This window comes from Pongo abelii, chromosome 11, assembly GCF_028885655.2.
Source record: "Pongo abelii isolate AG06213 chromosome 11, NHGRI_mPonAbe1-v2.0_pri, whole genome shotgun sequence".
NCBI lineage: Eukaryota > Metazoa > Chordata > Mammalia > Primates > Hominidae > Pongo > Pongo abelii.
This window is the reverse complement of record NC_071996.2, coordinates 100,740,462-100,754,275: the sequence shown is the minus strand read 5'-3', so window position 1 is coordinate 100,754,275 and position 13,814 is coordinate 100,740,462. Positions and strand designations below refer to the sequence as shown.

The 13,814-nt window shown below is 37.9% G+C and overlaps 1 protein-coding gene across 3 annotated transcripts in view; it reads left to right on the top strand.

The window, feature by feature from the left end:
- Positions 1 to 13,370, top strand: part of BOLL (boule homolog, RNA binding protein) — a 63,219-nt gene extending 49,849 nt beyond the window's left edge. For 2 of the 3 annotated variants that reach the window (XM_002812705.5, XM_002812706.5), the window contains exon 11: positions 12,638 to 13,370. In XM_002812705.5, the coding sequence (XP_002812751.1) occupies positions 12,638 to 12,661 (24 nt within the window). In that variant the 3' untranslated portion in view covers positions 12,662 to 13,370. The remainder of the gene's footprint in view (positions 1 to 12,637) is intronic. The other variant, XM_054549633.2, reaches the window with a different exon arrangement.
- Positions 13,371 to 13,814: the final 444 nt, after the last annotated feature.

Here is a 13,814-nt window from a genome sequence, read left to right as displayed (position 1 = left end):
TCCAATTCTGTGAAGAAAGTCATTGGTAGCTTGATGGGGATGGCATTGAATCTATAAATTACCTTGGGCAGTATGGCCATTTTCACGATATTGATTCTTCCTACCCATAAGCATGGAATGTTCTTCCATTTGTTTGTATCCTCTTTTATTTCCTTGAGTAGTGGTTTGTAGTTCTCCTTGAGGAGGTACTTCACATCCCTTGTAAGTTGGTTCCTAGGTATTTTATTCTCTTTGAAGCAATTGTGAATGGGAGTTCACTCATGATTTGGCTATTTGTCTGTTATTGGTGTATAAGAATCCTTGTGATTTTTGCACATTGATTTTGTATCCTGAGACTTTGCTGAAGTTGCTTATCAGCTTAAGGAGATTTTGGGCTGAGACGATGGGGTTTTCTAGATATACAATCATGTCATCTGCAAACAGGGACAATTTGACTTCCTCTTTTCCTAATTGAATACCCTTTATTTCTTTCTCCTGCCTGATTGCCCTGGCCAGAACTTCCAACACTATGTTGAATAGGAGTGGTGAGAGAGGGCATCCCTGTCTTGTGCCAGTTTTCAAAGGGAATGCTTCCAGTTTTTGTACATTCAGTATGACATTGGCTGTGGGTTTGTCATAGATAGCTTTTATTATTTTGAGATATATCCCATCAATACCTAATTTATTGAGAGTTTTTAGCATGAAGAGTTGTTGAATTTTGTCAAAGGCCTTTTCTGCATCTATTGAGATAATCATGTGGCTTTTGTCTTTGGTTCTGTTTATATGCTGGATTACGTTTATTGATTTTCATATGTTGAACCAGCCTGGCATCCCAGGGATGAAGCCCACTTGATCATGGTGGATAAGCTTTTTGATGTGCTGCTGGATTTGGTTTGCCAGTATTTTATTGAGGATTTTTGTATCAATGTTCATCAAAGATATTGGTCTAAAATTCTCTTTTTTTGTTGTGTCTCTGCCAGGCTTTGGTATCAGGATGATGCTGGCCTCATAAAATGAGTTAGGGAGGATTCCCTCTTTTTCTACTGATTGGAATAGTTTCAGAAGGAATGGTACCACCTCCTCCTTGTACCTCTGGTAGAATTCGGCTGTGAATCCATCTGGTCCTGGACTTTTTTTGGTTGGTAAGCTATTAATTATTGCCTCAATTTCAGAGCCTGTTATTGGTCTATTCAGAGATTCAACTTCTTCCTGGTTTAGTCTTGGGAGGGTGTATGTGTCCAGGAATTTATCCATTTCTTCTAGATTTTCTAGTTTATTTGCGTAGAGGTGTTTATAGTATTCTCTGATGGTAGTTTCTATTTCTGTGGGAGCGGTGGTGATATCCCCTTTATCATTTTTTATTGCATCTATTTGATTCTTCTCTCTTTTCCTCATTAGTCTTGCTAGCAGTCTATCAATTTTGTTGATCTTTTCAAAACACCAGCTCCTGGATTCATTGATTTTTTGAAGGGTTTTTTGTGTCTCTATTTCCTTCAGTTCGCTCTGATCTTAGTTATTTCTTGCCTTCTGCTAGCTTTTGAATGTGTTTGCTCTTGCTTCTCTAGTTCTTTTAATTGTGATGTTAGGGTGTCAATTTTAGATCTTTCCTGCTTTCTCTTGTGGGCATTTAGTGCTATAAATTTCCCTCTACACACTGCTTTGAATGTGTCCCAGAGATTCTGGTATGTTGTGTCTTTGTTCTCATCGGTTTCAAAGAACATCTTTATTTCTGCCTTCATTTCATTATGTACCAAGTAGTCATTCAGGAGCAGGTTGTTCAGTTTCCATGTAGTTGAGCGATTTTGAGTGAGTTTCTTAATCCTGAGTTCTAGTTTGATTGCATTGTGGTCTGAGAGACAGTTTGATATAATTTCTGTTCTTTTACATTTGCTGAGGAGAGCTTTACTTCCAACTATGTGGTCAATTTTGGAATAGGTGTGGTGTGGTGCTGAAAAAATATATATTCTGTTGATTTGGGGTGCAGAGTTCTGTAGATGTCTATTAGGTCCGCTTGGTGCAAAGCTGAGTTCAATTCCTGGATATCCTTGTTAACTTTCTGTCTCATTGATCTGTCTAATGTTGACAGTGGGGTTTTAAAGTCTCCCATTATTATTGTGTGGGAGTCTAAGTCTCTTTGTAGGTCACTAAGGACTTGCTTTATGAATCTGGGTGCTCCTGTATTGAGTGCATATATATTTAGGATAGTTAGCTCTTCTTGTTGAATTGATCCCTTTACCGTTATGTAATGGCCTTCTTTGTCTCTTTTGATCTTTGTTGGTTTAAAATCTGTTTTATCCGAGACTAGGATTGCAACCCCTGCCTTTTTTTGTTTTCCATTTGCTTGGTAGATCTTCCTCCATCCCTTTATTGTGAGCCTATGTGTGTCTCTGCACGTGAGATGGGTTTCCTGAATACAGCACACTGATGGGTCTTGACTCTTTATCCAATTTGCCAGTCTGTGTCTTTTAATGGGAGCATTTAGTCCATTTACATTTAAGGTTAATATTGTTATGTGTGAATTTGATCCCGTCATTATGATGTTAGCTGGTTATTTTGCTCATTAGTTGATGCAGTTTCTTCCTAGCCTTGATGGTCTTTACAGTTTGGCATGTTTTTGCAGTGGCTGGTACCGGTTGTTCCTTTCCATGTTTAGTGCTTCCTTCAGGAGCTCTTTTAGGGCAGGCCTGGTGGTGACAAAATCTCTCAGCATTTGCTTGTCTGTAAAGTATTTTATTTCTCCTTCACTTATGAAGCTTAGTTTGGCTGGATATGAAATTCTGGGTTGAAAATTCTTCTCTTTAAGAATGTTGAATATTGGCCCCCACTCTCTTCTGGCTTGTAGGGTTTCTGCCAAGAGATCAGCTGTTAATCTGATGCGCTTCCCTTTGTGGGTAACCCGACCTTTCTCTCTGGCTGCCCTTAACATTTTTTCCATCATTTCAACTTTGGTGAATCTGACAATTATGTGTCTTGGAGTTGCTCTTCTCGAGGAGTATCTTTGTGGCGTTCCCTGTATTTCCTGAATTTGAATATTGGCCTGCCTTGCTAGATTGGGGAAGTTCTCCTGGATAGTATCCTGCAGAGTGTTTTCCAACTTGGTTCCATTCTCCCCATCACTTTCAGGTACACCAATCAGACGTAGATTTGGTCTTTTCACATAGTCCCATATTTCTTGGAGGCTTTGTTCGTTTCTTTTTATTCTTTTTTCTCTAAACTTCTCTTCTCTCTTCATTTCATTCATTTAGTCTTCCATCACTGATACCCTTTCTTCCAGTTGATCGCATCAGCTACTGAGGCTTGTACACTCATCACGTAGTTCTCGTGCCGTGGTTTTCAGCTCCATCAGGTCCTTTAAGGACTTCTCTGCATTGGTTATTCTACTTAGCCATTCGTCTAATTTTTTTTCAAGGTTTTTAACTTCTTTGCCATTGGTTCAAACTTCCTCCTTTAGCTCGGAGTAGTTTGATCTTCTGAAGCCTTCGTCTCTCAACTCGTCAAAGTCATTCTCCGTCCAGCTTTATTCCATTGCTGGTGAGGAGCTGCGTTCCTTTGGAGGAGAGGTGCTCTGATTTTTAGAGTTTCCAGTTTTTCTGCTCTGTTTTTTCCCCATCTTTGTGGTTTTATCTACCTTTAGTCTTTGATGATGGTGACGTACAGATGGGTTTTTGGTGTGGATGTCCTTTCTGTTAGTTTTCCTTCTAACAGACAGGACCCTCAGCTGCAGGTCTGTTGGAGTTTGCTAGAGGTCCACTCCAGACCCTGTTTGCCTGGGTATCAGCAATGGTGTCTGCAGAACCGCAGGTTTTCGTGATCCGCGAATGCTGCTGTCTGATCGTTCCTCTGGAAGTTTTGTCTCAGAGGAGTACCCGGCCGTGTGAGGTGTCAGTCCGCCCCTACTGCGGGGTGCCTCCCAGTTAGGCTACTCAGGGGTCAGGGACCCACTTGAGGAAGCAGTCTGCCTGTTCTCAGATCTCAAGCTGTGTGCTGGGAGAACCACTACTCTCTTCAAAGCTGTCAGACAGGGACATTTAAGTCTGCAGAGGTTACTGCTGCCTTCTGTTTGTCTGTGCCCTGTCCCCAGAGGTGGACACTACAGAGGCAGGCAGGCCTCCTTGAGCTGTGGTGGGCTCCACCCAGTTCGAACTTCCAGGCCACTTTGTTTACCTACTCAAGCCTCAGTAATGGCAGGCGCCCCTCCCCCAGCCTCGCTGCTGCCTTGCAGTTTGATCTCAGACTGCTGTGCTAGCAATGAGCGAGGCTCCATGGGCATAGGACCCTCCGAGCCAGGTGCAGGATATAATCTCCTGGTTTGCCGTTTGTTAAGCCCGTTGGAAAAGTGCAGTATTAAGGTGGGAGTGACCCGATTTTCCAGGTGCCGTCTGTCACCCCTTTCTTTGACTAGGAAAGGGAATTCCCTGACCCCTTGTGCTTCTTGGGTGAGGCGATGCCTCACCCTGCTTCAGCTCACACATGGTGCACTGCACCCACTGTCCCGCACTCCCCAGTGAGATGAACCCGGTACCTCAGTTGGAAATGCAGAAATCACCCGTCTTCTGTGTCGCTTACGCTGGGAGCTGTAGACTGGAGCTGTTCCTATTCGGCCATCTTGGCTCCACCCCACTTTAAATAGAATTCTGTGAATTTGAGTTAGTTTCTCTGTGTACAACTAAGTCAGATAAAATACATTCAGATAAAATTCCATTCCATACATTTTCTTTGCCATTCTTTCTTAAGTGCTTTAGACCTTAGGTATATCATTCATGAACCAGTGTTATTTAAGTGTTGTATTTTTTGTTTATATTTAAACTTCAAAATAATAGCAAATTTTAAAGTATTTGTACATTGCAGAACACTTTATCTTTGCAGAATAAATTCTTTCTGCAATGAGATATTCCTAACCCAAACTGTATTAGCTCTTCATTGCAATGGGAAAATAGCTGCCTATTTCTTCTTGTAAACCTTTAAGGAAGAGTTCTTCATTGTCATCCTGGAAATTTAAACCAAGGTTTATTTAAAAGCCTCCTCATTCAACTTTAAAGTTTGGTCAAATAATTTTTACTTAAAAAATATTTATAGGATATCTTTTCTATTCCATACTGTCAATTTTGTCTTATTCATATAATGCTTATATGAGCTGGAGATTACCTCAGTTCCCTTTATTTTCACTTCCTATATTGACTTTTGGTAAGTTTTTTTCTCATTTTTGAATGCTGCTCCTTAAGTAAGTTTCTTAAAAATAAGGAAAAGGAATAAAAAATCAGATCAGTGTGTTTATCCTTCTAATCTGGAAAAAAAAGTATGTATTTAATTGGAGGATGATATTACAACTATAGCTAAAATAGGCTGGCACAGACATCCATGCCTGTAATCCCGGCAATGTGGGAGGCCAAGGTGGGCAGATCACTTGAGGCCAGGAGTTCGAGACCAGCCTGACCAATACAACGAAACCCTGCCTCTACTAAAAATACAAAAAAAAAAAATTAGCTGGGTGTGGTGGTGCATGTCTGTAATCCCAGCAACTCGGGAGGCTGAGGCATGAGAATCACTTGAACCCAGGAGGCAGAGCTTTCAGTGAGCCAATATCATGCCAATGCACTGCCTCCTGGGCGACAGAACAAAACTCTGTCAAAAAAAAAAAAAAAACTGTAGCTAAAATAAAACTTTACTTAAGGATTTAAGTTATTATTGCCATTTCTGTTACATATTGCTATGTACTGTCAAATCTGGCAGAATCTTCATGTATTATGGGCCATTAGTTAACTCTATAAATCACATAAGTTGCCCTTTACATAGAAATAACATATGGGCTCTACCATATGACAAGCCTTAAGTAAGAGCTCATTCTCAGTAGTTCATCAAACATCCATTGAGCATGACATTTGAAGAATAATTTTGCAGTGATGTAAATACAATTAATAAGACCTTACCCTCAAGATAACTTTCAACTTTCTTCATGACCTGAGCCCATAGTTTTCTTGTAACTTTAACTGTTACTTTAGAATTGTTAATGGCTATTTCCTTTAAATATGGCAAAATTCAGTGCCAACATGTACTTTTTATTGAAACTGACAGGACCTAAGTTAAATTACCTTGTTTTGGAAAGAAGTAAAAGAAATAAATGAGGGGAATATCAATGGATCCTCTCTAGGATATCAGGTTAAGTGATATATACTATAATGTACATTTCTAAAAGTTATTATGTGAACATTTGTGACTCAAAGGGTATCACTTTTCTATTTTGAAATGAATAAAAACTATTAGTCAGCAACAAGGCAAGGATGTCCCCTCATCATTTTTTTAACTAACAGTAAAACACAGAATATATAGAGATTTAACTTAACCATGGTAACAAGTGCACAAATACTTATTTTCCTAAATATCTAAACATGTATCTAGTTAATCCTGTTCTTTGTAGTCTCAAAAGCACCAGTATTTTATAGCTTCTTTCTCTCAAGGTTTCTATTAAACTTATCATTTCTGATTTGAACTTTCATTTAATTAAAGTGAATCCAATATATTTAAGCCTGGTAATAAATTATTCCCACATTATAAAGTTGTCTTAGTTCAGGCTGCTATAACAGCTATATCATAAACTGGGTAGCTTATGCAACAAACATTTATTTCTCAAAGTTTTGGAGACGAAAAGGTTGGAAAGTCCAACACTGAGGTGCTGGGAGGTCTGGTATCTGTTAAGGACTGACTTCCTGGTTTGCTGATGTCTGTCTTCTCATTTCTGCAAGGTGAAAAGCAGAGATAGCAGAAGCAAGCTCTTTCCTGTCTCTTCTTAAAAGGGCAGTAATCCCATTCATGAGAGCTCACCCTCATGACCTAATTACCTCCCAAAGATTCCACCTCCAAATGCCATCACACTGGGGACTGGGCTTTAACATATGAACTTGGCTGGGACACAAACATTCAGTCCATAGCAAGAATATATTCACCCTATGCACTTAAAGCACCTTATTAAGGTTTCCTTTCATAGTATATCAGAAGTTCTCAGCCTGAAAATTTCTTTCCAGACTGGAAAGTTAAACCGGGGGTCACAAAAGGGCCCAATACCAAATGTTTTCAGTTTTACAGGCTTAAATACATAGTTGCTATCAAAACTACCCAACTCTGCCATTGTAGCATGAAAGTAGCCATAGACATAACAGAAACAACGAGAAAGGCTGTGTTCCAGTAAAACTTTATCTATAACATAGGTGATGAGCCAGATTTGGCCTGCTGTCCATAGTTTTATGACCCTTGAGTTAATCCATTAACAGGTTAATGTATCCTCTTAAAGTATAATATGAAATATAGCAGAAATTCATTTGTTATAATTTCATTTTTAATTATATCTTTTAAATCTACTTTTTAGTTTAACATGGATTATCTGACCCTGAGCCTCTGGGCTGTTTTGATATTTACATTTGCCATAAGCCCTTCCTAGCCAAAATACTTAAGTGGGGGGAAAGTGTAAGTAAAAGGTAATTTGAGATATTCATTCATTACTGTGTAAGGATGAGTATTGATTGATACAGTATTCTGAGTAAATCTTACACTTCTTTTATAGGGAAAAATCTTACTGTTTTATTTTCATATCCAATTATGGTTTTCCATTCTTAGTTTGAGCACTTACTTTCCTTGCATTCTGAGTCTATCATTCCTTCTAATTGAACATTCTTTTCTCCTTTTACCTAATGTTTTTTCTTTTCCCTTAGAACCTAGACTACATGGATAGGCACTGTACTTTTCATGACATAAAATTCAACTTATGAAACCTTAATCTCTTACAGAATAGATTTTTAAACATTCTTTAGATAACATCTTCCTCTACTTTCAGGACATATGATGAGAGCAGGTAGCAGGATTTTGTATTCTACGCATCATTAACATTTTTAATTTATCTGTCTTAGAAAGGTGTGGGGGAGAAATATAGGGGTATCTTTTTTATTCCATATGAAATTATTTCATATGAAATTGTTTCTTCAATATTGCAATCTATTCAAACTACTCATCTTAAGATATATTACCAAGATATATTTGGCAGCTTCTTATTAGCCAAATGCCAAGGGTCTTGTGCTAGTCCATGTCCTCTTAGATTTTCTTTAATTCAATACTGTCAACTAGCCTGTCCTCAACTCTTATTATTCCTAAGATGTGACTCTCTTTCTTTGCCTTCAGTTTGATCTTTCAATGTCTCTTTAAGAAATATATTTCTTCCTCTCTTATCAACTACTAATTATAGCACAATTCTCTTTGTCCTCTAAACTGTCTTTCTACGGGAGTTTTCTAAGTCTGTTGTAAAAGAAGTCAAAAGCAGTCTTGTATAATCAGAACCCTTCTTCCAGACTGTCTAATGTCAATTTGGCAGTGCATCTTCTATGTCTTCTCCATCATTGTCTGGTACTAGTTCAGAAGCAGTCATCTCCATCAAGTTGTCTTTTGTAAATTCCTCTGGTGTAGTGTCTATTAGCTCTTTAATTTTTCTAAAATCTGTATCTTGAAACCATTCACCCTCCACCATTTTTGCCATATCCATAATCTCTTTCATGATTTCCTTGATTGGCTCTGTTGTAAATCCTGTGAAGTTATTTACAACATCTAGACACAGTTTTCTCCAGTAGGAATTTATTATTTCAGGCTTGATGGTTTTCACAGCTTTTTCTATAACAATGGCACCTTCAATGCTGTAATCCCTCGGACTTGCATGATGTTCTCTCTTTTGAGATTCTCTTCCATAGCATTGACAATTCTCTCCGTAGAATATCATGTGTAATGAACCTTAGAGGTCCTTATGACCCTCTGAGGTTGAATTAGACGCACTGTGTTTAGGGACAAGTAGACCACTTTGATGCCTTCAGTGCAAAAGTCTGGCATCTGGTGTTTATGTTTTCCCTTCAAGACTCAGTTATTAGTAGCTTTATAGATAAGGGCAGTACTGATCATAAACCTGACTGCATTTGCACAAAACACTAGAGTTAGCCTCTACCTTCCTGCCTTAAATCCTGGTGCTTGCTTCTCTTCCTTATTAATAAAGTCCTTTGCAGTATTTTTTTTTTAATAAGGCACTTCTGTCTGCATTAAAAACTTGTTTAGGCAGATATCCTTTTTCCTCAATGATTTTCTTAATGGCATCTTGGAACTCATCTGCTGCCTTTTGGGAGCTGTTTCTCCTGTTATCTTGACATTTTTTAAGCCAAACCTCTTTCTAAAATGATCAAACCACCCTTTAGTGGCATTAAATTATCTAGCTTTAAATCCTTCACCTTCCTTTTGCTTTAAGTTATCATATAATGACTTTGCTTTTTCTCGAATCATATTAGAGTCTATAGGAATGCCTTTCTTATCTTAGCAATCCCACATCCACATAAAATCCATATTTTCCAATACAAGATAAAAAGATATTATTTTACAAAAAGTGCAAGGTGTTTGTGCCTGCTGGCATAGTTGCAGCAATGCCTTCATGAATTTCCTTTTTTTTTTTTTTTTTTTTTTACAGCGGTCCTTACACTGGATTCATTTGTCTTGAAATGGTGGGCACCCTCAGCTGCAGATCTCAATCTGCAGTATATGTCAAGCAATTCAACTTTTTCTTGTAATGTCATGACTTTGCTTCTTGGGAGCACTTCCTGCATCACTAGTAGCATTTCATAAGGGTCCTATGGTGTTATTCAAGGTTTACTGTGTTGCACTAAACACGAGAAATATGCAAAAACTGAGAGACATTAAATTTTACTTTGATATGCATTTTACTGGAGAGGTGAACTGCTCACGCAGAGATGATTATCATCACACAGTATTTTAAGCAGACACAACACTTGAGCTCACCATTTGAGCTTACTACAATAGTAACAGGAAGTGGCTATGAAATTTTTACAGTAGTATAGTATGTACTACAGTAAATTTTACGAAGTAAATTTTATGATATAGTACTGCATCTTTACATTTCTCTCAACTGCAAATGGCACCATGTCTATGTGTGTAGAAGTTATGATAAATTTCAACTTTTTATTAAATATTTGTGTATATTTTATGGTAGTAAATGATAGAATGACCCTACATATATTTTATGCACTCATGACATGCCTAACTTTAAAAGTGCCTTATTAACTTTTTCAGTATTTCTAGGCAGTACAGCTCATCTGCGAGTTTTTTCAAATTGTTGCAAATCTCCAAAGAGTTTTCTGATATATTTATTGAAAAAACTTCACATATAAGTGGCCAGGCGCAGTGGCTCATGCCTGTAATTCCAGCACTTTGGGAGGCCAAGGTAGGGGAATCACTTCAGGCCAGGAGTTCAAGACCATCCTGGCCAACATGGCAAAACCCTGTCTCTACTAAAAATACAAAAATTAGCCAGGAATGGTGGTACATGCCTGTAATCCCAACTACTCAGGTGGCTGAGGCATGAGAATCGCTTGAGCCCAGGAGGCAGAGGTTGCAATGAGCTGAGATCATGCCATTGCACTCCAGCCTGGGCAAAAGAATGAGACTGTCTCAGACAAAAACTTCACATATATTTAATAAATGCACCCATGCAGTTCAAACCCATGTTGTTCAAGGGTCAGCTGTATTAATCTCTCTCCACTGCCAAATCCCTTTTCAAAGCTCTATTACTGCCTAATGGGATTACTATATATTTCTTTTCTTTTTTTGAGATGGAGTCTTGCTCTGTCGCCCAGGCTGGAATGCAGTGGCGCGATCTTGGCTCACTGCAAGCTCTGCCTCCCAGGTTCAAGTGATTCTCCTGCCTCGGCCTCCCAAGTAGCTGGGACTGCAGGTGCACGCCACCATGCCTGGCTAATTTTTCTATTTTTGGTAGAGACAGGGTTTCACCATATTGCCCAGGCTAGTCTTGAATTCCTGACCTCGTGATCTATCTGCTCAGCCTCCCAAAGTGCTGGGATTACAGGCGTAAGCCACGGCGCCCAGCCTGGGATTACTATATATTTCTTCAAGACTTCTACATCTTCACTTTCCATCTTTTAGTCATACATAAAATCTGAATTTAGTTTTTTATCCGACATCAATTTTTCCATTTTCCCCTCTTATCACTCTCATCAACTTTTAGCCACACTCTTACCATTAAATATTATATTCTCTGACCGGGCACAGTGGCTCATGCCTGTAATCCCAGCACTTTGGGAGGCCGAGGTGAGTGGATCACCTGAGGTCAAGAGTTTGATACTAGCCTGAGCAACACAGTGAAACCCCGTCTCTACTAAAAATTCAAAAATTAGCCAGGCATGGTAGCATGCACCTGTAGTCCCAGCTACTCATGAGGCTGAGACAGGAGAATTGCTTGAACCTGGAAGGCGGAGGTTGCAGTGAGCTGAGATCACGCCACTACACTCCAGCCTGGGCAATAGAGTGAGATATATTCTCTCATTTTCCCATATTTATCAACCTAAATTATTCATATATTAATATACTGAAGTTAGCACTGCTCCCTGTTCTCTCTAGCACATTGAGCCTTTAACCAAGTAATTTCACATACATAAAACAGTTTGACTTCATATATCTTTATTTCTCCTGAGAGGACCAGTGTATACTGGGTTACAGCCAATAATCTCTAAGTAGTTAACTAGGTATGAATGGCTGTGTATTAACATAGTAGATTTTATTCATTCAGCAAATGCTTATTGAGCACCTACCTTGTGTTTGCCATTATTGTAGACACTGGGAATACAGCTATGAACATTAGTAAATGGTACTGGATGGTATTAAACAGGCCAGGGAAATCTAGGCCAGTCTGTAGAGTTTGGTTTTAGCAAACCCAACAAATTTGAGCCACTAAAGCCATGTTGCCTCCAATATGGCACCCACTAGCCACATGAGGCTATTGAATTTCAATTTTAAATTAATTTAAATTAAATTAAAAATTCAGTTCCTGAGTTGCAACTAACCACATTTCAAGTGCTAAATAGCCACATGGGACTAGTGGCCACCATACTTGTTAGTGTAGACGTAAAACATTCCCATCAGCGTTGACCATTCTATTGGACAGCACTGCTCTAGAGACAGTGGAACAAATATGGAAAATTTTGAGCCTATCCAAAATTTAAAATATGTCTTAGGATAGCATGATTCCCTAAATTAGGAGCTGGCCTAGGCCCAAATTGCCAAAAAGGTAGTAGTAACTAGGTTGATTCTTTGACCCAAACTAGTATGAACAACAACAACAAAAAATCCCAGGATGACACAGGTATATGGAATTCTTCTGAATTATACAGCATAAGTACCTGTATGCCTGTCCTACTTATGCCCACTTAAAGGATACTTTTGGGTTTTGGACAGCGTTCTAAATAGCCTCCTGCCAAAAACACTATTCCCCTTTTAAAAACAAGTTTTTAAGACCCACCTAATAGAAGGAAATGTTGTAACTCGTAATCTGTGCTGACCCATCCCTCATTTTATTTACTCAACATTTATACTGTAACACTAGACTAGAGATTGTCTAATATAGATTCTAAGCTCTCAGAGAGCAGGTTTTCCTGAGTTCTGGAGCCCTCCTAATTGCTAGCCTCTCACTTTGTAACATTCTAATTTAATTGGTACCAAGGTTCTGCAAATATTTAGTGAATGTTGATTGATGGTCTGCACTCATCTGTTCTAACTTATCTTTTTTTTTCCATTCAGTCTTCCTGATCTATATTTTCTCTTTACTTAACAGACAGTGTGGAGCATTCATTATTAAGACAATTGGGCAGCTCTAGTCCAGCTCAACTGATTTCTTGTCCAATGATCCTTGCATGGCCGAGATCCAGCTTCAACGAACCAGCTAGAAGCTGCCCGTTGTGAAACTTAGTGTTAGTTAATACCTCACCATACTCAGTTATTCCACTATAAGCTGTCTAAATTTGATGAAATTTGCTTTTTCAGGTGTTCTACAAAATTATTTAGGTAGATGTGGCATGTTGGTTTTTTATGTGCTAACCTAACTGTAATGACCTTTTCTACAACATGTTTTATCCATTCCATAAATAATAACCACATTGGGAATAGTGAGGTGTCTTTTATTTTCTCCGCTTTGTGTTATTTTTTCTTATCAAACAATTAGATGTTATGTTTCATATTATTTGATATTTATTTTCATATTTAGGATAAGAATCATTTTTAATTATAATACTTTTAATACTTTCATATATTTTACAACAGTATACTATTTAATATTAATGACAATTCTATTTTTGCTTTGCTGTTTTGTCATTTAATATGCTTTTGTCTAATTTTTAATTCATTTATTACTGTTACTCATTTAATTTTGCATCTGCCATGGTTTTCAGAATCTGAATAGTATTTATACTTCTTTTTATAACATTTTCCAAATATTAGAAATACCATCAACATGATCAATATTCTTGCCTTTTCATGTAATTTGACTATATTAAATTTTTTCTGCAATGTTTGAGACAATATTGAAATCTTCCTATAACATAATTTATTTGGTATCAAATTTTATAAAATATGGATCCACCTTTGGAATTTTGATAAAAGAAGGGTTCATCTCTGACATGATCCCATAACATTGACTGAAATTCCACCAAATTACTGTTCTTTGAATGCTTTAATCCTTAAACCTTTTCTTCTGATATGCAACCAATATATTCAATTATATATGTGATTAATTTTTAAAAGGCCAATTGTTTTCATAAAATGCAAAACTATTTTTTACACCAAAGGAAAATTTTAGATCCTGATTCTAAATCCGATTTTTACTATAAAATTGGAAAATAGATGGGAGGGGTGTCATTCATTGTTCAAAAGGTACAGAACAAATCATAGGGGTTTTTAATCTCTAAAATTTCTACAGTAGTACAGGAAATATTCCTCTTTACATTCATTTGCAG